Raw genomic sequence first — 27,519 nt, forward strand, 5'->3', positions numbered from 1 at the left:
GCGCGACCGCTACAGTCGCAGGTTCCAATCCTGCCTCGGACATGGATGTGTGTGATGTCCTTAGGTTGGTTAGGTTTAAGTACGTTCTAGGGTACTGATGACCTCAGAAGTTAAGTCCCATAGCGCTCAGAGCCATTTGAACCATTTGTTAACCGCCGCCCATAATATTTATTTGTTGACAGACTGCGACTGGTGGAATGAAAAAGATTTCTTAGGATATTATTTACACAAGCAGCTCACAGCTACATTATTATTGAGACTGAAATGTCTAAAAGCAAGTTTTGCCTTTTGTTAGACAAAGAGACACATTACATGTTGAACACACCAGTCTCTCACTATCCGTGTTCCCACTCACATTTCTAGTTTTTCTTTCGTTAATTTTCCTGTATAAATTAGTAACTTCAAATTATATGTATATTCACCACACAGCATCCACATTTCATACCGTCTTTCATAGCCCTTCTCCTCATTTACTACGCCATTGAGCTTCTAGCTCTTAATTTCTCCATTGAATGCTTTTTGATAAGGTCGATAGTATTTTGCAAATCTTTCATCGAAATTTCAACTAATGGCTTAATTCTATAGAGCTTGTCAAAATCGGTCTGTCCTACTTTAGACATCATCAAGTTCTCATTTGAATGTGCGTGACTCAGGAGAAAACTGAATCGTTTTACAGCCATCAATCCACGTATATATGACTAATTTAAATCTGGAGATGAGGATCGGTAAGCTCAATAACTTGGTAATTTTTTGACATTCATAAATACATTAATGTTTAAGATATCTCTGATCTTCAGTAGTTTGGGTGAAATACTTCCCTAATTTGTGGCAATCTTATTGACGTGAACTGTTGCATATTTTACCACTTTATTACTAAAAATAATTCACCAAATATTTTACATCTACATACATCTACATTTATACTCCGCAAGCCACCCAACGGTGTGTGGCGGAGGGCACTTAACGTGCCACTGTCATTACTTCCCTTTTCTGTTCCAGTCACGCATGGTTCGCGGGAAGAACGACTGTCTGAAAGCCTCCGTGTGCGCTCGAATCTCTCTAATTATACATTCGTGATCTCCTCGGGAGGTATAAGTAGGGGGAAGCAATACATTCGATACCTCATCCAGAAACGCACCCTCTCGAAACCTGGCGAGCAAGCTACACCGCGATGCAGAGCGCCTCTCTGGCAGAGTCTGCCACTTGAGTTTTCTAAACATCTCCGTAACAATATCACGGTTACCAAATAACCCTGTGACGAAACGCGCCGCTCTTCTTTGGATCTTCTCTATCTCCGCCGTCAACCCGATCTGGTACGGATCCCACACTGATGAGCAATACTCAAGTATAGGTCGAACGAGTGTTTTGTAAGCCACCAACTTTGTTGATGGACTACAATTTCTAAGGACTCTCCCAATGATTCTCAACCTGGTACCCGTGGTAACGATTGAAAGTTCTACATCTACATCTACATGGATACTTTGCAGATCACATTTAAGTGCCTGGCATAGGGTTCATCGAACCACCTTCACAGTTCTCTATTATTCCAAGCCCGTTTAGCGCGCAGAAAGAATGATCACCTATATCTTTCTGTACGAGCTCTGATTTCCCTTATTTTATCGTGGTAATCATTTCTCTCTATGTAGGTCGGTGTCAACAAAATATTTTTCATTCTGAGGAGAAAGTTGGTGACTTGAATTTCGTGAGAAGATTCTGTCGCAACGAAAAACGCCTTTCTTTTAATGACGTCCAGCCCAAATCCTGTATCATTTCTGTGACACTCTCTCCAATACTTCGCGATAATACAAAACGTGCTGCCCTTCTTTGAACTTTATCGATGTACTCTGTCAGTCCTATCTGGTAAGGATCCCACACGGTGCAGCAGTATTCTAAAAGAGGACGGACAAGCGTAGTGTAGGCAGTCTACTTAGTAGTTCTGTTGCATTTTCTAAGTGTCCTGCCAATAAAACGCACTCTTGGTTAGCATTCCCCACAACATTTTCTATGTGTTCCTTCCAATTTAAGTTGTTCGTAATTGTAATATCTAGTTGTAGCTATGTATGAAGATAGTATCTGTTCCCGAGGAACAGATGGTACCTGTTCGTTCGGGAAGAGATACTACCTTCATACATAGTTAAAATATGGCTACCCGGCCTTTGACCTTCTTGGCGAACGCACATGCTATGCCCAAACTCGTACGGGACATGGTAGATTAATCTGCCACGAGTAATGAGTGTGATGAGCAAACATCTATTAGGGGGATTAGGAATGTAGTGGTGTGGACATGTCGGGAATGTGGGCCTAACGGGGAGCGTGCAATTGGTAAATCCCTGTAGGCGCACTATCCTCTGTGCCCAAGATGGATAGAGCGTCTGTCCTGTAAGCAAGAGATCCCGGGTTCGAGTCCCGGTCGGGGCACACACATTTTCAACATGTCCCCAGTGATGTATATCAAAGCCTGTTTGCAGCTAGGGTGTCGATTTAATTATCATTTGAACCTAGTTGTAGCCTGGATGCGCGATGGTTAGCAGCACTAACCAAGATTAAAGAAACAAGAATATGAAAAGTCTCACTTAACTAATGCGTTGAAATTCTTTGGCATGAATAAAATGACGTATGATAATAGTTACTTGAAAATAAAAATAGTATATATGAGAAAACTCTGATACTCAAAACATCACCAAATAAGTCAGGCGAAACCGCTGCAAGCCAGCAAACGAACGGTAATGTGCCAACAATACGAAAGCGAAACGTGTGATATCCAGTTTCATGCTACATAGCGAGAACTCTTTTAACTAACTGCGTTCCTCAGAACGAGAAATGCTGTCATAGCCAGCTACTACGCGTCTTAAAATAGTTGGTTAACATCGACAGCCATCGCCCCTGAAAGAGCGGAGTCTCCGAGATAAATCAGTGTTATGGGCACTGTTGCCTCGCGGAACAAGCGGAATGTAATCGAAAATGTGTTGATGCACAGGTCAGGAAAAATGCTGCTATCTTCTCTAAATTTGTTTATGGGAAGGAAAAGCGGACAACAATGCTGATTTCGACGACGTTAAAATCATGAAGTGTGCTCTTAGATAGCAATTTCTGCTAACTACACTACTTGATCAGACGTATCCGGATACCTGGCTGAAAATGACTTAAAAGTTCGTAGCACCCTCCATCGGTAATGCTGGAATTTAATATGGTGTTCGCCCAACCTGAGCCTTGATGAGAGCTTCCACTTTCGCAGGCATACGTTCAATCAGGTGCTGGAAGGTTTCTTGGGGAATGGCAGCCGATTCTCCACGGATTGCTGCACTGAAGAGAGGTATCGGTGTAGGTCGGTGAGGCCTGGCCCGAATTCGAAGTTCCAAAACTCCCAAAGGTGTTCTGTACGATTCAGGTCAAGACTCTGTGCAGGCCAGATCATTACAGGGATGTTATTGTCGTGTAACCACTCCGCCACAGGATGTGCTTTAAGAACAGATGCTCGATCGTGTTGAAAGATGCAATCGCCATCCCGGAATAGCTCTCCAACAGTTGGAAGCAATAAGGCGCTTAAAACATCAATGTAGGCCTGTGCTGTGATAGTGCCACGCAAAACAACAAGGGGTGCAAACCCCCTCCGTGAAAAACACGACCACACCATAACACCTCCGCCTCCGAATTTTACTGTTGGCACTAAACACGCTGGCAGATGTCGTTCACCGGTCATTCGCCAAACGCACAACCTGCCATCGGATCGCCACATTGTGTACCGTGATTCGTCACTCCACACAACGTATTTGCACTGTTCAATCGATCATTTGTCACCCTCCTTACACCAAGCGAGGCGTCGTTTGGCATTTACCGGCGAGATCTGTGGTTTATGAGCAGCCGCTCGACCATGAAATCCAAGATTTCTCACCTCCCACATAACTGTCATAGTACTTGCAGTGGATCCTGATGCAGTTTGGAATTCTTGTGTCATGGTCTGGATAGATATCTGGCTATTACACATTACGACGGCCTCTGTCAGTGAACAGATGAGTTCGGCCTGTACACTTTTGTGCTGTACGTCTCCCTTTACTTTTTCACTTCACTATCACATCGGAAACATTAGACCTAGGGATGTTTAGGAGTGTGGAAATCTCCCGTACAGACGTATGACACAAGCGACACCCAATCACCTGACCACGTTCGAAGTTCGTGAGTTCCGCGGAGCGCCCCATTCTGATCTCTCACGATGTCTAACGACTACTGAGGTCGCCGAGATGGGGTACCCGGCAGTAGGTGGCAGCACAATGCACCTAATATGAGATACGTATGATTTTCGGGGTGTCCGGATACTTTTATTCACATAGTGTATAAAGAGCAACAGAGATACTAACTCTGAGCATTTCTTGTTGACAAGAGTACAGTTCAACAGCGAAATTCCTAGAATAAACAGACTGTCTAGGTGATTGAGTTGTGTTTCTCATCTCGTGCGAACAGAAACCAGACTGTCACTTTGTTTTTTAATTGTACCTGTCTACTTATTGTGTGTCTTCATCCGCATCGTCACCGCAGTGTTTTTATATTTTAAATTCCACAACTTGACGCCATTTTACAGTTTTTTATAATGTCACCGTTTTATCGCCTTTTTTCTGGTATTGTTTATATTCTCGTTATGTATTTTCAACTTTTCTGTAGGCTGTAGAGCAGCATATTACGCTACTGCCAATCCGCCCCCCCTCCCCCTCCCCGGGGAGGAGTGGGGGGCGGGGGAATCGAAATGCAATAAAGAGGAAAGAAACTGCATATCGAAGATTTTTATGGATACGTGGTTCATCAGAATGTAGTGCGGTAGTAGTTTATTTATAGGAGACGTGCATAGATACATATCTGACTGTTAATAAATGCTGGTGGCATAGTGGGGGAAGCTTTGACGAGCAAAAAGTGGCGGTTAGGTGTAATGTTGTTGCTCAAAGTTAAACGCGTAACAGAGCTCCTATTATAATGCTACCGAACGTACGCCGACGCTATCTCTGTCTCTCTGTTTATCGGCCGTTAACATTACTGTACTTACATTACGTTCGAGACCTCAGTTTACATTGCGAGACATACAATTTAAAGTGTTACAAACTCGCAGAGCTTACACAAATGACATGTGCAGCTGCCGTAGCGTATCAGTTAGCTGTGAAAGGAGTTTGTAAGTAAGGTTTTTCCCGGAACTGCGAAAACTGCTCGGTCAGAAAGCGTGAGCACTGCGAGAAGTTAGCAGTGGATATGACAACCCTGCAAGTAATTAAGGCAGGACTTATTGGTGTAGCTAAAATAGCGAATTTACAGGGAAAACAAGTCTTACACGTAGAGCACTCCGTAACGTGGGTATTTATTTATTCATTGGAAATTTAAAGAACTATTACTCGATATTTTAAAACAGGTCGTCTATACTACGCTTTTCGTTTGTCATCTTTTCTGTGTGTGTAATTTTCTTTTTCTATCTGCGACATCTAGCACGGAATAATACTTTTTTAAAAATAAAAATAATTTGAGACTGAAAAATAAATAAAATTTTGTTGCTTTGAGACGAATGTAAAATGGTGATAAGATAGAGGCCACATCTTTTTGTGCCATCACTGAAAGTGACAGGCGGTAAACACCTCGGAATGGTTTCTTCAACCTCTGACCGCCAGTGACAACAAAATAGTTTATACATAGTAGTAGAGAAATTGTATTGCTAACCCTATGCATTAACATCAGGTATTCCATGCCTGTGAGCAGTGTGCTGACCACACGCCCCTCCTATCCGCATCCTCAGCTGAGGATGACACGGTGGTCGGATGGTCCCAATGGGCCACTGGTGGCTTGAAGACGGAGAGCTTTTATTCCATGCCTGTACAGCAGTAGGTGCTTTGTTGGGTGGATACCTCAAACATACCACGAATCATTCGCAATATCGTCAACAGCTTTTCGAGAAATGGTAATTAACACAGGGCAATTATTATGTTAGTGATTAACACAAAAAAAATTTATACCGATTTATTAAGACGAAGTTGCTCTTTGATTTAAATATAAAAGTAGTTCTCTGTTATGCATGCTAGAACTCTAGAAGAGAGAATTACAGTAATATGCTGCTTGCTAATACACGCGGAGACAAATTAAAGAAATGCACGCAAAGCCCAGAATTCCAAGGGAAACGAAATTACACTTAAACTGCGAATATAATACGACAGGGCGACTCACTGATGAGTCAGCTTGCTTGGTCTTATCTTGTGTAATGCTTCTTTGAGAAAAAACTTATAAAGAAACATTAAAAAACCTTATATTATGGTAACCTGCCGTTGTAAAGAAATTGCACGTGTCTCAGTGAATTCTACAGTAAAATTTTCAACCAGATGGGAAAACATGTGGCCATTGCCTACAACTTTCTGTAAACATTGTTTCAGCATCTCGATCTTGACATATTTATTAGGTCGCACCTGCAAAGCAGTGACCAGGTTTCCAAACTGAACCGCTGTCGTACTTTTCTTATAAATCTGTGTCAGTGACGCAGATATGGACCTGCTCTGCGACACAAATCGTGTCACTCTTAGCACTTGTAGTCTGAGTTAAAAGTTTGGAAAGCTGCGCCAGACAGTGATATGTGCCTACTTTCCGTATAATTTGTTTCTCTCTTCACAGCCCGCGATGACCAGCGTCGTCGTCTGATTATCGATTTCAGTCAGTGGTCGCCGTCTTCAGATCCACAGGAAACAGGAGAACCAAATACAATTATTGGGCAACCTTTATTTTGTAAATAATAAATTACGATTTAATGTAAAGATGTTACTCTCATATAAGTAGAATACATGAGCTTACAAATATGAACAAGCATTCCTATTTAAAATTTAAGCCAGAGTGGCATTTGTGTGTTTCTAGTAGTTTGTGTTCTTTTGACACCCCGTAGGTACTTATGAATAATTCTGTACCGATAATGTTCGACATAGGCTCTATGCAGAATCTGGCAAGGGTAAACACGCAACAGTCCCGGTGAGAGACTTGAACTGCAAAGTGAATTCCAACAACATAAGAAAATCTTACACTTGCTCGAGTTATTGGCCGTCAGAGACTCAGAGCAGTTGGTCTGTGTATCACACATCGAGCTCACGACTAAGCAGAAATTCGCCCGTTTCGTGCGGTTTCAGTTTTTATAATGCATCGGGTGTCATTTTCGTCGACTGGACGGAAAACCACTAATGATCCTTCGTTATTCCTCCTATCACACGTTTGTGGAAGAGAGAGAGAGAGAGAGAGAGAGAGACAGAGATAGAGAGAGAGTTAAGTGAAACATTACCGGAAAAACGCAGAACGAGGAAAAAAAGTGAAGCTTCACGTCCACTACTCTGTATTTAGCACTGGTCCTCCAAATTGCGAGTCCAGTGTCATAAACTGCGCCACCTGTCTCGATCTCGTAGAAAGAGGGAGCGCACGTTAATGGTAGTGGAACCCTGGTGTGGAGGGCATTATGTTTTTTATGCAAATGCACATTTCAACCCGTACGTCTTCATTGGTAGCCAGAAATTATTCTACCTACCGGAGACAAACTGGAAACACATATGACAGGGTCCAGAAGAACAGTTCGCGAGAGTCCTCTTTGTCGAGGGGAATGCTCGTCTCCGCATGGAGCTACCGTTACGGGTGAACACCGTGCCGGGGAAGATAGCCGAAGCACTTTTAACATCTTAATGTTCGGATAATAACTTGCCGTCTCTTTAATCTAAAAATCGATGATCAATGCAGCTAGCCGCTATCTCTGTGTAATGTCTTGTCTGTATAGACGCGTATCTGCTGTCTTTAAGATCCCTTCACCTTCACACACAAGTCTATACAATAAAGTAAGGCCCTCCCAGTTCTTGGCTGATCCGTGATAAGACAGACGAAAAATTAGACTAATGGAGGATTATTAGTATTATCTCCATTTTCATTCGCTCTCTCTCTTTCTCACCTTTATCTATGTATAGTTTTTAATATAAGATTTGATTACGTGATATAGTGATAAAAAGAATCAACCAAACAGAATCTTTGGTGTAGTCCTTCGTCTTGGTAATCAGCGGCTGGCTTGCTGTAAGAGATCTTTATATTTATTTTTACTGTTAAACACTGCAGCCAGTCGGGAGAATCAATCGTTTGGACAATTTGTTCCTTTTACGAAAGATTGCGAATTCCAGATGTGTACGAAGCCTTTTTGGACGATTTAACACAGACTCAGTGATTGCAGGCTCTCTTCGACACAGCTGAAACTTCCCCACTAATTACAGGGCCAACGTGGTCAACAAATGATTCAGAAAAAACTCATTCGTTCATTCACTCCAGAACAAAAATGTCACAAGCCTTATTTATCGAGGAAATCGTGTATTAAATCCATCTCCATTACATGTCAAGATCTCCTGTGATTCCACGCCTTAATTATTTTCCTTTTACAATCTCTTTCTCTTCAAAACAAACCACCAACGGCACAAATGTTAATTGGCTCGCTTTAGCGAGAAGAAAAGCAGAATATGTATCTCTCATAAACACGTCAATCCCTCGACAGAACTCCAGAAGCTGTCCGAGTTACCACTCTAACAACCATGGAGAATGCATATATGCATCTCTGTTATTTCAAAGAATAAATGCACTGGAAAATACTTTGGCGTCGACGAGCTGTCGCCGCATATATTACGAGAAAATCAGATCAGATCACTTTTCCAAAGTAAATGAATGTGGATGGTTTGATAGAAAATGATTAATTGGTGCGTGGTGGAGGGTATTTGCTTTGGGGACATTACAATCTGACTGTCCTGCTAGATTTCTCTAAGTGAAATCTACACAGGTGTAGAACGTGTGATGAAGAACAGGCTGCTGTAAGCAATACAATACAATACAATAAAACGGTCCTTTAAGATCACTATATAGTCGCCAGGTGCGGAGAACAGCGTGGTGCGCTTCCTTGATGTGTCGGTGCCACTGCCCACAGCGTCGTCGTCTGTGGTCCTGACGGGGCAGTGGTTCACGTGCTCCGAGGGCCGGATGATCCCGCAGGAGCTGCGCTGCGACTTCAAGTGGGACTGCCTGCTGGGCGACGACGAGGAGGGCTGCGGTGAGTCTCTCTGCGTGTGTCAACCGAGCTGCCACCGACACGCACACACACTCGCACAGTACGACCAAACCTTTTCCTATGATGACAGCTTAAGTAACGGTTTTCCACACTGAATGTTTGCATAGGGTAACCATCATTGCTTTCTATTAGCTATAGTTGCTTAAATAACGAGGGCGATGGCCTGATATGTTTACTAGTGATTAGTTGGTAATGTATTTAGTTGATCCTTAGGCCGAGAATTGGTGAAAGTGGAAACTAACACAGAACACGAAATTTTTTACAGAACGGATCCCGTGTTCTAAAAACGAATTCACGTGCAGCAATGGCCAATGTATCCCTATTGAAAGCCAATGTGATTTGAGATTTGACTGCTGGGACAAGAGTGACGAATTTAACTGCAGTAAGTACTCTCATATAGATACATTTTACTACATTACAAATCCCATAAGTCGGTTGCAGAGTGTAAAATGCTATATTATTTCAAAAATCACGAGGTGTTAACTTCGTGTCATTATAAATATTTTAACTACTATGGATTCTGCATCATTAATTCGTTATAGTTACCATTTTCACTGGCGTAAGAGTTTAGATATTTAACAAGCTTTTATGTACATGTTTTACTTACGCTAAGGTACTTTGAAATTCTAAATAATTGAAAATCATTTTAAGTATCATGTTGCGTCTTCTTTTACAACGTAAAATTCTGAGACTAGTATTTATTGCTCTTATAGCCTCCAAACATGTATACGTTCCTTGCTAACATAATTTCTGTCAGTTTTTTATGTACAGTAAACTGCGTCAGTAGAATAAATTTTTTCATGCATTTTTTAACTAACTACAGGCTCAACGGGACAGAATAGTCGTTGAGGTGAACCATTCGCTTCATTACTTTACATTCCACTCAGTTCCACAGTCCTCCGTCCAAACGCATAAATGCTATTGGCACTGCTGTAGATATTTTTCAATTTTATGATTAAGCATATCTCTGAGCCACAACTTTACTTTTGCATTTGTAATACCATGAGGGATTGTTGTTTGCATCGTAATAGATCCCTCAGTTATAAACTGAAGGAAAGAAGGAGCATTAGGATTTACCGTCGCGTCTACTACAAAGTCCGCCGGCCACGGTGGCCCTGCGGTTCTAGGCACTTCAGTCCGGAACCGCGCGACTGCTACGGTCGCAAGTTCGAATCCTGCCTTGGGCATGGATGTGTGGAGTCCTTAGGTTAGTTAGGTTTAAGTAGTTCTAATTTCTAGGGGACTGATGACCTCAGATGTTGAGTCCCATAGTGCTCAGAGCCATTTTCGAACTACAAGGTCCCTAGAGACGGTCAGCTCTGAACTGATTAAAACTTAAAAGATTTAAGTGTCTACTATAGAAAATGTTCGACGAAGTAATGCACCAGCACAATAGAGTAGTTACTCGGAAGTTTCTAATCATTAGACAATGTGCAGTACCTCTTTCAGTTCCTCCTCCTCGGATCACAAAAACGCATAATCGATTCCGACTGTGGAGCGTGCATAAGCAATAAACGGGGCGAGTTATTCATAAAAAATATATTGCTAGGATCGCACCGCTGCAGTGAGTCAAAAGTCGCTGTTACAAGTACTTTCCTTGTGCTTCAATTCTTCGAAATGAAGGGAAAGTCAATCATTCAAATTTATGCTAAAATTTTGAGAATTTAGACACCTTATGCGGCACATGATACGCCGATATCACGATGTAAGTATAGCCCTTACGAGGTAGGATGATAATTGTATCTCACACTAAAGCAGACACAGTAAAGGAACCGCCTAAGTACAGATGTTTAAAAAAGATTCATCCTATTTCACATGAGTGTAGCTTCTACGTGAATGAAGACAGAAAATTAGTGTGAGTTGTAACTTTCGCATAGAACTGCATATATTGTTTAGTGGTAGCACATGGAACTTTGAGGGGCGTTTTACAATTACGTTTTATTTCCTTTTCACAAAGGTTCAATTAGCCTTCCATCGAATGCCTGAAAAACACCTAGACAATGGTTTCACCTTTTCCTTACTTGTATGAGAGCATGTCTGAAGCTAATGCATTCACGGCGCTTGCTTTATGTATGCTGCGTCGGTCTGCATTCAAAGTTATTTGAGCAGAAGGTACATATAGAAGTCTTTAAGAGAAACCTTTCTCTGAGAACAAGCAATGTTGCAGATGGCGTAATTCCAAATCCGTACGCCGCTTACGTATGAGGAACTCCAATGCCGTACTCTCGACGAAAATAGCACCTCACAGTTTTAAGTGAATAATATCTGTGTTGAAATGCAGAAGCAAAACGCCGTTTGTTACTGTGTTACCGCCAACTAGAACATACAAACATCGGGTAATGTACCACAAAGCGGGAGATCTAGCTGCACTAGAGAGACCCCAAAAAGCGACCACATGACAGGGAGCCTACATACCGATTTAAACTTTTAGCTACGACAGGGAAGTAAAAGTGCTTGTGAATTCGGATGAATCTGCTTGAAACAAACTGTTTAGTACGGATACTGAGAAGAATTTGTTTCCAGGTGTGGCAGAGAACTGAATTTCTGTCACGGAATTATAAAAACGGAATTATAAAAACTATAAATCTTTGATGTGCTGTTTCTGCGCAGAAACAATTTCCATGACTTTGACACAAACGTAGATGGTATTGCAAAGTTCGGGAGATTACCTGCAACTTCATTAGATGTTATCTGATATGGAGATATACTCTCCATAAAAAAGTGTACCGACTGACATGGGGCAGTATTTAGCAAGCTGGACTCTCGCATTCGGAAGGATGACGGTTCTAAACCGCGCTCAACAATCCCTCTTTAGCTTTTCCGTGTTTTCCCTAAATCGCACCAGGCACAGCCGGAATGGTTCCCTTGAAAAGATATGGCCGACTTCCTTCCACTCTTTGAAGCAGTCCGAGCTTGGGCTCCGTCTCTAATGACCTCGATGTCGACAGGACATTGAACCTTAATCTTCCTTCCATTATTTCTCCATAAAATAATTCTATTTAACGGAGGAGGATGTCGCGGATGAGCAGAAGTTATCGCGCGGAACACGTGCCTGCAGAGGTATGAACAAAGGTGCCGTATCTGTCAATATCTAATGCGGTATCGTTGAGCGACGTCTCTTACGATTATACCTCCTACCACGAAGAATATCAGGACAAGTAATTTGCGTTTCACATAACGATTTCGCCACAGTTATTCAAAGACTGTAATGCGTCCTGTTGTTTGATCGTCTCGAGCGCCTGTTCACTTCTGCGCAACATTGTGATCTCAAATGCATAAAAATGAATATTTGTTTGATTGTCTCCCACGCGTAGGTGGCGTAGAAGCTCAACGCAGAAACGTCCCGAGCAATTTTAATAAAATTTTGTGTCTACATGACTCATTTTCATAATAATTTGATTAAAAGTACTATGTGGGTAATATACCCCAATCATGCCTACGTGGTGGGGATGGGGTTGAGAGGACGTCACATGTAAAATCCGTAGTTTTCAGTGTAGCTAATCTTTTTGGCGATAGTCACGCTGACACTTCATCACTGCAGACAGGGCCACAGGAGGTGTGAAGACAGTGACATATCAGCATATCTTTGTAAAGCCTGAAGGAATCTCCATCGAAAATGGTACACATATCAGTTTCTATTTGGAAAAATGGACTCTGGCAATAAGACACCTCTATGATATCTATTGTTGAAGGTATGGACAGAAAAGCAGTGACACAAATGCGTAACAGAAGAACACGGGGAGCAATTTCAACCAAATTTGGTACATACACGACTCACTGTTTTATAAAAATTCTGTCAGACTAAGATGACTCTACAAGCGCTAGGGGTGGTCGTGGGTACGAGTAGGAGAAACTTGTAGAAACGACCTGTTGGTATTTCTTTCATGCAATTAGTCTACTTAGAATACTTTCAAAGTGTGAAGCGCCTTCTCTTTCATATTTAAGTTTTATACTGAATCACCCACGTAGTGAGACTGAGCACTCCAGCGAAGCATTAATTTTGCCATCTTGTTTAGGGGACACAAATCATGCCACATGGTTCACTACGTCAGATAACGTGCTCTCGGGATGCGCATAGTTTGCAACAGTAGAGAAACAGTTGCCAGCGGCAGTCATTTCTCTCAAAATGGCCTTCAGTTATTGACACAGCTAGAAGTTTCCTTAGAATTCAGTTGAAACTGCAGGGCAAAATTTACTAGAGATATGGACGTAACTTATATATATATATATATATATATATATATATATATATATATATATATATATATATATATGTATGGGGGAGGGTAAAAGGGGTTCTAATGACGTTCCCATAGTTCCACCTCACATGAGCTTCTGACCTCAGTACATTTTTGGGGCAAGTTTTGGCACCTCGCATTTCCGAGCCCAAGGGTGACGTCGCAGGGCGTTACGCTTTTGCACCTTTACAGACGAAGGTTGTAGGGACCTTTGAGCCAAATTTCAAATTTCTGTGTCGTAATGGGAGACAATTAAGTGATTTGCAAACGTGACCTGTAATGGTTTAACGCACAAGAAGCAAGTTGTGTTGCAAATTGGCAAGAGAAGAGACGACGACAAATAGGATGTTGACACAAATGTATGGAACCTAAGCCGGGTGACCCATGTCAGACTCTACTATCTATATGTCAGTAAGCATATTTACCGAAAATGTCGAGCGAATACGACTGAAGCTGCCACAAGCTTAATGACTCACTCTGAGATTGATGTAGGAGGGACAAGAATATACTATGTATACGTCACCATATACAGGTATTTATGACCGATTTGTATGCCCTTTTGGACTGGTGACAGTAATACATCGTAGGTAATAACTGCTGGAGATTTCATTAACACGTGTGATCGAAATGTCGGAAGTTGATGCTTGGCACTATGAGTTTGGTCCGGACTCGTGCAGCGATGGATATGATGTCTTGTGATAGCATGGGGTCGCTGTAATGGAGGACAGAAATTGAAGTGGATTTTCCACGGTTTGCGGAAATTTTTTAAGGTAAATGCCGCGTCAATTACTTTGGAATGGATATGACCGATTTATTGGTCTGCTCTTTCCCTGTCTGAGCTTGTTCCGCATCTCTGGTGACCTCTCTGCCGCCTCGACGATAAACGTCTTACTTTGGTACAGTGAACTTCCAATATCTCAGTGCACAGCTGGTTGCAACATATTCGAAGGAAACATAATTCCAAAAGAAGCCTCGCTCAAAGTTACGGGAAGGGGTTCAAATGGCCCTGAGCACTATGGGACTTAATTTCTGAAGTCATCAGTCCCCTAAAACTTAGAACTACTTAAACCTAACTAACCCAAGGATATCACACACATCCATGCCCGAGGCAGGATTCGAACCTGCGACCGTAGCGGTCGCGCGGTTCCGCACTGAAGCGCCTAGAACCGCTCGGCCATACCAGCCGGCACAGAAAGGGGCATACCGTCACTGGATATTACTGTATTTTGGTCGTGGATGCGGAACACCGTCTGATCAAGAATATCCGGGCACCTATTGGTGAACTTTAATAGCGGATGTGTCCACCCTTTGCCTTTATGCCAGCCTTAACTGTGCTCGGGACACTTTCAATGAGGTCTGAATGCCTGTCAACGAGTGGTAGTCTATCATTCCTTAACAGCCGACTCCACAGCAGGTAGTGGTGTTGGATGCTGGGGCCTGGAGGGAAGTCGGCCTTATAGGTTATCCCAAAAGTATTCCATTAGGACCAGGTCGGGGCCCTGGGCAGACCAGTTCATTCAGGAACGTTAATGTCCAAAAATCACTGCCTCACAGATGGTGCGTTATGACAGCATAGACTGATACAGTTATAGACTCCCAGCTATTCCTCTATTGTACACAGTACATAATGCTGTAAAATGATTCACTTTCTTCTGTATTTAGTGTTTTCGTTAGCGGTATAATGAGAGACACCATAACAGTAAGGAACACCCCCATACCTACCACCACAACCTCCGTACTTCACTTTTGGTGGTACACTTCTACGGGTATTTGACAAACCCGAACTGTTACATCAGATTTGGTGTTATTCAACACTCCAAGTCACTCGTCATACACTATCAAGTGCTGTCACTCTTTATACCATTTCAAGCATTACTTGGGATTGGCTACGGAAATGTGTGGCTACTCTATCACTAAAGCCATTCTTTTTAACTGTCCACGCACAGTCATAGTGCTATCAGGATTGCTAGAAGTTTGAGATGCACTAGTGGGTCGTTCCGCTGATTTCATGCGATTTTTTACAACCAACTTCCACAAAGTTCCACGGATCCTGTCCGTCTCTATGTGATGACCGCCTCGTCTTGGTTCAACTGTGGTGATCGCTTAGCGTTTCCACTTCACAGTCACAACCTTAACACTCAACTTGAGCAGCTTTAGACGGATCTAAATGTGCCTAATGGATCTGTACACAGGTGAAATCCAATGACTGGTCCACATTCAAAGTCAGTGGGCTCTGCGGATCTTCTCGACTGACGACACAGTGATTCTCTCCTCCTTATATATTGGCGGGTCCGCCTCTCGTGACATCTAGTGGTGAATTCTGCATCACATAGAGGTGCCGCGATACTTTTGATAAGGCAGTGATTTTCGTGCGTATCTCGCCGCTTACTTAGTTTTGTAGCACGCGTAATGTGCCTGTCGTGTTTTAGAGTGTGTGCTAGCATGAGCTGCCCGGCTCCTTGCGCGCTCTCCCGTGTTGGCAGAGGAGGCGCCCTGCCCGCCGGGCCAGCTCAAGTGCTCCGGCAGCGGGCAGTGCGTGCCGCGGGCCTGGTGGTGCGACTTCTACCTCGACTGCCCGGACGGCTCGGACGAGCTCAGCTGCGGTGCGTGATTCCCCGACCCGACCTGCTCCGCACCAGCTGAGTGACACCTGCTCTCGCGCCATAGTAATGCTGTTCTCTGGCCTCCTCATGCCTACAGTCAGGTTTCTAGCTGTAGCTCTTCGGTCACCATTGTGTTTTCAGAGCTTAACTGTGACAACAAAGACTCCGTAAAACTGTCTATGGACAAGGTATCTTTTAATCTACGGAGAAATTAACGGTGCTGTAATAAACGTTTTCTGCAACTACATTTATAGATGTAGCTGTTCCATGTGCTTTGTTGTGTTTCTTTATTTTTTTAAATGTTGCTATGAAAGGTCAGTCAAATGAAAAGGAGACGGGTGGAAGAGTGTAAGTAAACTGTTGATTATTTTAAAAGTAATCCTCATAACAGTTAATCCATTCGTCTGACTGTGAGAGAAGACTGTCAGTGCCTTTACGGCAAAATGTTTGCGGTTGTCTATGGCACCGTGCAAAGTACCAACGCGAATCTTTACAGACGAATGGAAAAACTGGTAGAAGCCGACCTCGGGGAAGATCAGTTTGGATTCCGCAGAAATGTTGGAACACGTGAGGCAATACTGACCCTACGACTTATCTTAGAAAATAGATTAAGGAAAGGCAAACCTACGTTCCTAGCATTTCTAGACTTAGAGAAAGCTTTTGACAATGTTGATTGGAATACTCTCTTTCAAAGGTGGCAGGGGTAAAATACAGGGAGCTAAAGGCTATTTACAATTTGTACAGAAAGCAGATGGCAGTTATTAGAGTCGAGGGGTATGCAAGGCAAACAGTGATTGGGAAGGGAGTGAGACAGGGTTGCAGCCTATCCCCGATGTTATTCAATCTGTATATTGAGCAAGCAATAAAGGAAACAAAAGAAAAGTTCGGAGTAGGTATTAAAATCCATGGAGAAGAAATAAAAACTTTGAGGTTCGCCGATGACATTGTAACTCTGTCAGAGACAGCAAAGGACCTGGAAGAGCAGTTGAGCGGAATGGAGAGTGTCTTGATAGGAGGATATAAGATGAACATCAACAAAAGCAAAACGAGGATAACGGAATGTAGTCGAATTAAATCGGGTGATGCTGGGGGAATTAGATTACGAACTGAGACACTTAAAGTAGTAATGGAGTTTTGCTATTTGGGGAGCAAAATAACTGATGATGGTCGAAGTAGAGAGGATATAAATTGTAGACTGGCAATGGCAAAAAAAGCGTTTCTGAAGAAGAAAAATTTGTTAACATCGAGTATAGATTTAAATGTCAGGAAGTCGTTTCTGAAAATATTTCTATGGAGTGAAGCCATGCATGGAAGTGAAACGTGGACGATAAATAGTTTAGACAAGAAGAGAATAGAAGCTTTCGAAATGTGGTGCTACAGAAGAATGCTGAACATTAGATGGGTAGACCACATAAGTAATGAGGAGGTATGGAATAGAATTGGGGAGAAGAGGAGCTTGTGGCACAACCTGACTAGAAGTAGTGATCGGTTGGTAGGACATGGTCTGAGACATAGAGGGATCACCAATTTAGTATTGGAGGGCAGCGTGGAGGGTAAAAACCGTAGAAGGAGACCAAGAGATGAATACACTAAGCGGATTCAGAAGGATGTAGGCTGCACTAGGTACCGGGAGATGAAGAAGCTTGCACAGGATAGAGTAGCATGGAGAGCTCCATCAAACCAGTCTCAGGACTGAAGACCACAACAACAACAACATGACACCGTAATTATAACTAAGGACGCACCTCTTGATCTGAAGCAAATCGACAGCCAAGATTGTCCGTCCTCCATTATGTTGTCAAGATTGTTTCGAGTACGCCGCAGAAGTTTCGCTGGGAAACCCTTACACCTCATTCGTACCGTTCCTATCCAACCCAATGCGATCTGCTTCCTTTTGGAACAAAGTTATTCGTGGCTGTCAGTTTGCTGCGGACGAAGAGGTGGACGTATCGACACAAATATGGTTTGATAGGCAACCACAAACACTATTCGATGAAGCCATTGAACACCTTGTCTCACAGTGTTATCAACTTAGTAACAGTTATTGCGATTACCCTTGAAATAAGAAACAGTTTACTTTTTTTTTTACGTTTCTCGTTTTCATTTGACTGCTCATTACATTTCTTCACTCTTGTTTTATTGCGCTCTTCCCATACCACCTGAACTATTGTACACTGTCATCTGCTCATTATATATTTTATTTTAATTAAACGCAGTTGTGAAAAACTTTTAAAATTGTGAATTATATACTTGCCTTATACAAAAGTTACCTACCGTTTAAATGTTTAATGAAGACATTTACTGGAACTTAGCAGTATCACAATGATCCAGCTTAAGGTGTTAAATGATAGTGACAGATGACTTGGTAACGTTATACGAAGGCCCTGTACTAGATAATCGATGATTTCGAAGGAAAGTATAAATTTAAAAATATCAAAATTGCTTGTAGGGCACGAAGCACCAGTGTCAGTAGGTTTTTGCGTTTCTCTTACTTCATTGACCTTGTCATTTAGTAACTTACAGTATCTAAACGATAACTGTTTACAACGTACCACAGAGGTGTAGGAGAGGCCGGAAATAGCCTCAAACAAAAGGCAATGTACATTACCTCAGACATTTAGGCTCAAAACGTCCTCTAATCTTAAAACCTTCTTGTTCTTGCACTTACGTAATGTAAAACAAGATTTGATGTATTGTGAATTTTAGGCATATAATGAACATTTAAACCGATTTGTTTGTAGTTATTCCTTCCAGAAATCAATATTCTTGTAAAAGTTAAGTTCAGATCCAATTTTCAACTTTCCTGAAACGTCGTTTTCTTTCTTTCGTTACCATCATGGTAAACTAATACGATAAAGAAGTGGCCGATTATGCACGTCGCGTAACAGAGCGAGAGCATCTTGAAAATGTCGCACGGCGAGATTACGTTGTAGCTTAGGCGACTTTTCTTGGCAGTTTTATGTTATTTCCAGGTTTGATAGACCACAAGTGTGTTGCATCAAACAGTTCGTCTCGATTCCTCCTACACCATATTGGTACAGTGAAAAGTAATAGCTTACAATCTCTATATGTTGAAGCATAAGTATGTTGTTCGAATGCAGACTCTGAGAATCTTAATACCAGAGCTGTCCTTAATGCACAACACCCCTCTTGTAGCGCCTGTCACTGTAGTCTGATGAACATTATTGTGACACTCTCCATCTCAATAAACGAACCCGTGAATAACTACGCTGCTGTTCCCCATACCATCTCTGTCTCTCGCAGTATATCGAAACGAGCAATACTCAACAGTTGAGTTGTTTCTCCAACTTGCTTAAGATGAATCTCGGATTTTGCAAACCACATACTTCGTGACTGAATTACATTTCCGTACAATACGTTCAACTGATCCCAGTTTCGCATCAGTCTTTTTTATCCGTTGTTCCATGTTGCTAAAGCGTGCTGGAGACACACTGCAAGATAAGTTTCTTTGGTGACCGTTCTGCAGCGACTGATCGCTGGTCTTGCGGAGCAATGAGCTCTCCAGCTGAATTATGTACGCTGCATTAGTAATTATCTATGTTCCTTATAATTCAATAATAGTTTCAATAATAGTTTTATAAGGTTGTCTTCTTTTCTGTTCCGGACCAGCCTATCCTGGACGTAGCGTAGCTTGTTGTGATGGATACAATGCGTTTACGGTACTGTTGACAACAGGGTCTACCAAAGGAGATTCTCTTGTGGAGCTGGAGTGCAGGCAAATTTTTGACTATTTTCTTATTGCAGATAGCCATGGTTGCAGGTGAAGGCCGCCCACCCCTCCCTCCAATCCTCATCCCAAGGGATTCATGGTGGAGCCATATTGATATGAATGGAGATACCGGGTCTCTACCCACTAAGGGAAAAATTGGTGGCGTCATCTCGAAGATTGAGATCCCTGTGTTGATAGAGCGTCCAATCTGATGAGGCCCCTTGGAATCATTTTAGATGTCTACGCGTGTGGTCACTCTTGATGGCTCTGTCACCTTCCCCGGACAAGAAGACTCAAGGGCTGGGAAAATCTTCACAACACTCGTATGGGTAGCCCAGCTGTGGCAGCAAAAACTGGAGCTGACATGGACAGGAACCGTCCACTGCAGACGTGGAGAGAGGAAATATATATTTTCTTCATCGTGGACAGACCGATCGCTGGTGGCGCTTGGTCCATGTCTGGCTCGCATAAGTTACCCAGAGGGAAGCAATGGGCTGATTGAGAAAGGCAAAAGGACTGCTTACGTGGCCTTGTTGTCATACAGTTAAGGACTCATGTTAGATGGACCAATAAAGGCTGTATCTTGCCGAGTCCTCAGTCTAAAAGGAGTGGAAGCGAGAAGAAGGGGGCGACTCCATCCATTAGAAGACGGGTGTCCTTAAGATGGTTGAGACTTGGGTAGGAAAGGGTATGGACACGAAGCACGATGATGGCCAACATCAAACGATGGGAAGACGGAAAAACTAGCTGGCTGGCCTATGGCATCGAAGAGATGGACAGCGCCCTCGTGAGTCTTTGAGTGAGGAGCTGCAACGGCTGTCGATTCTTTCCCCTGAGAGCAAGATCGTGGTGCGTCGGAGTCATCGGCGCGAGGGGGCGGGGGGAGGGGGCGAGAAATGAAACCAGCAGACGGAAGTCCGTAGAAATGCAAACCAATTGCACCTCATAGGGAGTGCTGGGAACGTTGTTTCATCTGTAGGGTGTCTGGTAATGCAAAGGCACCCTGGAATGTATTGAGGTAAACATTTCGTACTTGGAGGGCGTATGGTGGCCCGTACTGATTGAAGCGCTGCTGGCTTTCAGTGGGTTTATAATGGATAACGATCAATACAGCCAACGTCTCGGAAAGAGGAGGGTGCAGCGGAGAACTAAGAGGATGGGAAGACGGAAAAAACTAGCTGGGAGTCTCGTTGTGCCATGGGAGACGCTTCGCAATTGTTAATGTGCGGATAACCACTGACGACTGGCAAGAGTCCAGCTGTGTTGCGGAAGGTAACTTGATATCGTGGGTGTACGTTCGAGCCCGAAGGACTGGCAGGGAATCCCACTGCATCACTGAAGACGTCTCGAAACTGGAATTTCACACTGGAGCACACAGGAGAGCTGTGGAAGACTACTTGGGAGTGAGAAACGTGCGCATGAGTACTATTGTGCATGAACACTATTGTGCGGTGCAGAGCAGAGGAGCATCATGGAAGCCGTCTTGGGAGGAGGGGACGGGCTCTTGAAAACTGAAATTTGTTTGTGAAGCATAACAGACGGTATGTATGGATTTGTGACTGATGTATGGTGAGGTGTGAAGATCTATACCAGAATTAAGACACTGAAGAAGTTGATAGGCGAGAGCACTAAAGCTTGCTAACAGAAAAGCCCGTTGCTATGTGTCGCTTTGAATTGCAAAGGCCACGAAGTGTCGCTCCAATGTTGTGATTGAGGCAGAGTTCTTGAATTCGTGAAACGGACGCGACAGACCGTCATCGCCTATGTCGGCGTCAGCAGCAGAAGGTCCTACTGGCGCTGAAGTTGCTGGAAAGCCTTGAGTAGGGCGGCGTCCTGGCGTGCCATAGTCTGCAGATGGGTCTTCTGTTCTTGCTGAAGTCGCATGCAGCAACAGCATCAACTCGTCTCACTTCTGAACTGTCATGGTGGAACGACAAAAGTTGTTTAGTACACTTGAAATTACGTGCCGAAATGGCACTATAGTACGTAAAACGTGTGTGGAGGCACTGGCGACACGGGATGTAAACGATACGTCAGCTGATGTTGTAACCGCTAACTTGGAAACCAGTTATACTACTCAATGCCAGCTGGTGGAACGAAATTGGAAAATCTGTATTCTCATCGTCCACTCAGATGGGACAAAACACTGGAAACCAGCAACACTTTTATTACGCCACTGAAGGAACAAGAAGAACACAGTCCCGATGAGTAAAGCAAAACAAAAGTGAAGAACACAGTCCCGATGAGTAAAGCAAAACAAAAGTAACAGAAAATACCATAAAGGAAAATCTCCTTCTTGGAGCAAGTTTGTGTCCTTTGGGCCAGTATCAGACATTTGGAAATGAAAGCAGAAGTCAGTTCACTCAGAATCTGGAATTAATGTAAAAGAGAACTATTACTATGGGCATATGCGTGAAGAAATTCGAGTAACACACAAGCATCTCATGTCAGTCGATGTGCCCTACGTGTACCAGGTGGTATGTAATTAACATTTATCTGCCAGCTCAACACAAATAAGCGAAACACAACTAAACTGTCCTTCTTGGCTAATTCAGTACAGATGAAGTTCGTCATGAACAAATGATTGATATACCAATAACTAGTCTATGTCTGTACCCAAAGACATGAAGGCTGGTGCGTTGCGCAATAGGATCAAGGAGATCAGAGTCACTGAACTAATTATGAACGAGATAATGAATCCTAAGCCCAATTACGCCCTTAATCATGGGAAGTCTAAGTTCGTTTGGTCTATACTGATGGTGATCACAGGACACAGTTAACAGTCTAAGCTCCACACAGGAGTACCATCCTCGGAACACCTCCCGCATTGGAGGCCTAGCCGGAAGACGCAGAGTTCATTGACCAATGTCTGGGTGCTCCTAGTGGCTGCAGTGTGGTATCATCGAGGTTGAGCTGCTGCTGCGAACATGTCGTGTGCAGGCAAGAGGTCGTTCTGCATTGGAACTTGGACTCAGCAAAATGAACTGGACGAAAGGGGCTGGGTGCTTCCCTTAATGCTCGTCTGGCAGAGTGAGATCTGCTTGATGCCAGGAGAACGAGTGAGTGGAGGAGATAAAGTAGTGATCCCGTCTGTGGCACTGTTGTCCGAGATGCGCGCACCTGTGGTCTTGAGGTTGGCATCTCTCCCAGCGAAACTAGTGGCACAGATTTCCGTGGTGCCGGTTAGAGTTCTGCTTCTAAACAGACCGGCATGCTCTGAACACAACCAAGTTTTATGTGATGTGTACTCCGCACTTGCGGTGCTCTTGACATATAGGTGTGCCATTGTAGTTTCACCTGCAGTCTGGCGTCCAGGCAATGTGTCGGCCGTGTCTGTGATGCGAGTAGCGACGGGTGCAGGCGAAGGCCGTGGGTATGGTACGTAGTTATGGATGGAAACCTTTTTCCTCTGCATTCTTCTCACTGTTGAGAATCACTACTACTTCTCTGACAGCGGAAGGGACAATGCGATTTGTGTACACGTTTCTGTCTGTTGACGTGCCTTGAAGTCATTTCAAGTTGAAATTGCAAACATATATTCACTTGACGCCAAGAAAGGTTGTTGCCCTCTGAATTGCCATACATCACAGCGACTCCATTCGAACATTCAACTCTTATCATAAGACAAACAACACTGAAGATCTGTCTTGTAGTGTTCATTCTGGGTCCGTAACACCAGCTCATGACTGCTGTCTGCAAACTGTGGCTAGTAGACACCAAAACGTTTGACTCTAGATGCCCATTACGAGTAGTGGTAGAAACCAACATCTACACTGTGGCGCTAAAGGACGGACACAAAGGGACATCTGGGTCAAAAAAGCCGGTTGCTCTTCGCTAACGAGTGCAGGATTCGTTTGACGCTTGATGATCGTTGTCTAACGCTGCTAAGGTGGCCAGGTAGCAATGCACGCCGCAGCCACGAAGTGCGACAGGTTCAGCAGCGAGTTGTGTATGTATACAGTTTGATCTGTGCCTGTACTCTGATCACTATGGGGAGTAATTTGAGGGCTGTGTAGCGTCCTTCAACCTGTTATCTAGTTCCATAGTCATCATTTTGGCGATGAGTTCAGGTTCGAAAGCTTCCCACCCATCTTGTGAACACCTGCTTCCAGGAGGTGGGAAGCAACCGACTGAAATTACCAGCGGCTTATGCTGTCATTGAACCTGGTTGAGCGTGCATGGGACCACTTTATGTTTGCTTTGCTCAATGCCGCAGGTATCCTCCTCACCTTAGGGTGGCCGATGTTGATGGGCGTCAAGCAGTAATGTCTCGACCACACTGTCGGCAAATCGAGCCAAGGAGAGCCAAAGTGTGCTACAGTGCAACGGATGCGTGTTCATTGATGTATAGGTGATGCAAAATGAGCTGTTTATATCACTTGGAATAACGGTCCCTATAAAACTCTCTCGGCGTTTCACATCTGATAATTTCTTTACTTCAAGAAGTAAATGCTGAGTTCTATGTCGTAGGAAGCCTCCAAACCATGCATTCACCAGTTTCGATAGTACTTAAATAACGTTCGTTAATCGATAGTTGTAACATCAGCCACACCGCTGTATACCTACCGCATTCTGAATCTTAAAGACGGGAGAAGCGTAACCCTTCATTACACACAACATTAGACAACAAATTGTAAACTTTCGTTTTTTACAAAGCCAGAAAAGCCGATTTATTTGTGTTTGAGTGTGTTGAAGCTGAAGATGACACTTGAAAATATAGATTAGATCACTTTTGAAAGTTATTGAAACTTACATCTTCTTCACATATTATAATGGGCCATAGATTAACAAGCGCAGAACTGCGCAACATCCATAGTCTTATCAAAATTTTGACTGTACTTTGGGGCTGATTCGATGCACTAATCACAATTATTGCTCCATTTCTCTAGGATGGCTCTATTTCTTTTAGATACAGTGTGTCTATATTTTCACTGAAATATTGATGCAGAAATTTTTCGTATTCTATTCAAAAATTTTAATTATGCCACGAATATGTAAATGGATTCATACAATTTAAGGGTTTCTGAATCCATGTATAACATTATTTTTGTCATATAGAGATTTAATGGCATTTAACACTGAAATGTATGACCAATGAAAAATGGCAAAGAATGATCTATTTTTGGGGTTATAAATGCATCTCCAGGGAATAACAACAGTTTTGATTTCACACTATAACTCAGAAAATCTCGTAAAATTCACGACACACAATGGAGCGCTCCTGACGGCCGTCAATCTCATTGTTAGCTATAAACAAAAGACTGGTGTAATATCACGTGTAGCTCGTTTTCACCGATCGATATATCTGAAGATGAGGTCAAGGTCGTCGACTCACTGTGATTATGTTTATCTTATGACTGCGTTAAACACAGAATTGAAGTACGATTTCAGTGGCATTCGTGATATAACAAGAAATCGATAACTGAAAAGCAGAAATAAGGACGTAACAATCTCCGTATAACACGAAAACGGGATCTGAAAAATTCTTGTCATTCTAGAACTTAGTGTGGCAAAATCATCACTGCCCAGTCGCATTAATACGACCACCTCTCAAAATCCCGAATAACCACATTTTGCAGCGGAAGACGTACAGGAAGTGAGTCTGCGAGATTCTGGAGAGCTGTGCCAAGTTTCTCGGTTGAGGATCCATGGCGCGAATAGCCCGAATAAGATGGTCCCACAGAGTCTCGGCTTGGTTTAAATCTGGGGAGATTGGTGGCGAAGGGAGAATAGTAAACTCTTCCTGGTTATTTTCGAATCATGCACATACGCTGCGAACAGTGTGAAACGTTGCTTTGTGCTGCTGGTAGATGTCATCTTGCTGAGGAAAAACAAAAGACATATAGGGATAGACCTGGTTCCCAAGGGTAGATCCATACTTGAGTCGATCCATTGAGCGTTCCAGAATGACGAGATCACCCAAGGAATGCCACGAAAGCATTCTCCAGACCATAAGGCTCCTTCTTCCGGCCTGGGCGCTACCGGCCAAGGTTGCTGGATGTTTGCTTCCAGACGGGCATCTGTCTGAAGAGGCATAAAACATGGTTAATCAGAAAAAGTCGCGTATTGCCACTCAGTGAACGTCCAATTGCGTTATTAGCGTGCAGATTCCAGCCCTCATAGCCGATTAACAGCAGTCAGAGCAGGTGCACGAAACAGGCGCCTTCTGTGGAGGCCCAAATGCAGCAACGTCTGCTGGACGGGGGAGACACTTGGTAGCCCTTTCATCTGGGAGGTCAGTTACTCAGCAGTCGCATGTCTATTCCCCGTTACACATCTCAGCAGTCGTCATTTACCACTGTCATCTATGGACCGTCATACACCACAATTACCTCGGCGCCAGTTTAGCATAGCGCCATTTTTCCATGCACAGTATACTTTACCACGGCGGCACGCTATCGCTTGGAAACGTAGCAGTTTAGGAAATGCTCCAACCTTGGCTCGAAAGGAAATGATCATGGCCCTCTGGACATCAGGTAATCTGACTGTTTCCGCAATATGCCAACGACTGCACTGTATTTCGCGTACCCCAGACAGGCTTTGTATACCCTTCATGACAAAATACAAATCTCCGCCATCTCTCTCCCCACATCCACCACTGCTGGCGGCTCACCTCCAACTGCGCAACGCAACGCGCTGTTCACATCCAGCTGCCGCTGCCCAACACTACAATGGCAGACAACAATGCAAACTAGCCACAGACTGCACACAGCACAGCCAGTGATTTTCATATTGAGCGCTACGTAACGTTGCCAATAAGAAAACATAAACAGCCTACTTACATAGAGAAAACATAAACCGCCTACTTACATAGCCCCCATGCTCCCCACAAAAAATTTTACAAATTTTTTTTGGGCAGTGGCCAATAATGATTTGATAAAATTATTCATAATTACAATAACAAAGAAATCAAATGCACACACTTATTGATACAATGTTGGTCAAAAGCTATAATTTTCTCACAGTCCATAAAGATAGTCCTGATCATTCATCATAATAGTAATTACAGGTTTTTTTTTCACAAAGTCTCATTAGTAAAAGAAATTGCACACAGAAGTAGTGGATTTCCATGCAGTCTTGAAGAAGTAGTGTTGTCCTTCCAACGGAAAGACAGTGCTGACTCTTGACATGCTGACAGGTAATGGGCCACAATGGAGCAAACCCACAGCAGAGTCATTCGAAGTTTTGAAGAATATTGGTAGGAAGGTCACCACAGAGCAGACCCACTGGAGTCCTGGTAGAGATTGTGGTATTGGTGGGCCACCAGAGGTGCAGACCCACTGCAGTCCTTGTAGAAATAACAGCGTTGGTGGGTCATCATAGATGCAGACCCACTGTAGTCCTTGTAGAGATAATGGTATTGGTGGGCCACCAGAGGTGCCGACCCACTGTAGTCCTTGTAGAGATGGCCAGCAGCCATCTGTTGCGGTTGTGCAGGTGCACATTCACCATGAAAGAGTCTTGCGGAGAATATAGCAAGTCCATAAACCACCACTTGTGCACTCACAAAGTTTTTGGAATTGTCCTTAGAACCAGCAATGCTGTTATCCAGTCCCTTGCTGAATTAGTAACAAACGTGCAAACACTCACAGTCCCAACTTCTCACATATTATCCATATACTATGACCAACAGAAACGTGTGCAGTGAAATATAACTAACAAGTTAATAATATCATGAACTGGTGACAATTACAATTTTATAACATAAGAATACAATAACAAAGGTACAAAATACATCATTAAAGAACATAACAATACAGATAACATTTGTAGTACAGGCTTTACAACAGAATAGAAATAAACATATACATCAGTGGAATTATGACATGAGTACATACATAAATGATCACAATAACTTTTGAA

General features: G+C 43.2%; 1 protein-coding gene across 1 annotated transcript in view; it reads left to right on the plus strand.

Annotated features, from left to right (window-relative positions):
- LOC126456273 (G-protein coupled receptor GRL101-like) overlaps positions 1-27,519 on the plus strand; it is a 568,827-nt gene that overhangs the window by 379,915 nt on the left and 161,393 nt on the right. The window contains exons 9-12 of the mRNA XM_050092025.1: positions 8,945-9,067; positions 9,351-9,467; positions 15,807-15,926; positions 16,181-16,195. Of these exons, the coding sequence (XP_049947982.1) occupies positions 8,945-9,067; positions 9,351-9,467; positions 15,807-15,926; positions 16,181-16,195 (375 nt within the window). The remainder of the gene's footprint in view (positions 1-8,944; positions 9,068-9,350; positions 9,468-15,806; positions 15,927-16,180; positions 16,196-27,519) is intronic.

This window comes from Schistocerca serialis, chromosome 2 (genome assembly GCF_023864345.2).
Source record: "Schistocerca serialis cubense isolate TAMUIC-IGC-003099 chromosome 2, iqSchSeri2.2, whole genome shotgun sequence".
NCBI classification, from domain to species: Eukaryota; Metazoa; Arthropoda; class Insecta; order Orthoptera; family Acrididae; genus Schistocerca; species Schistocerca serialis.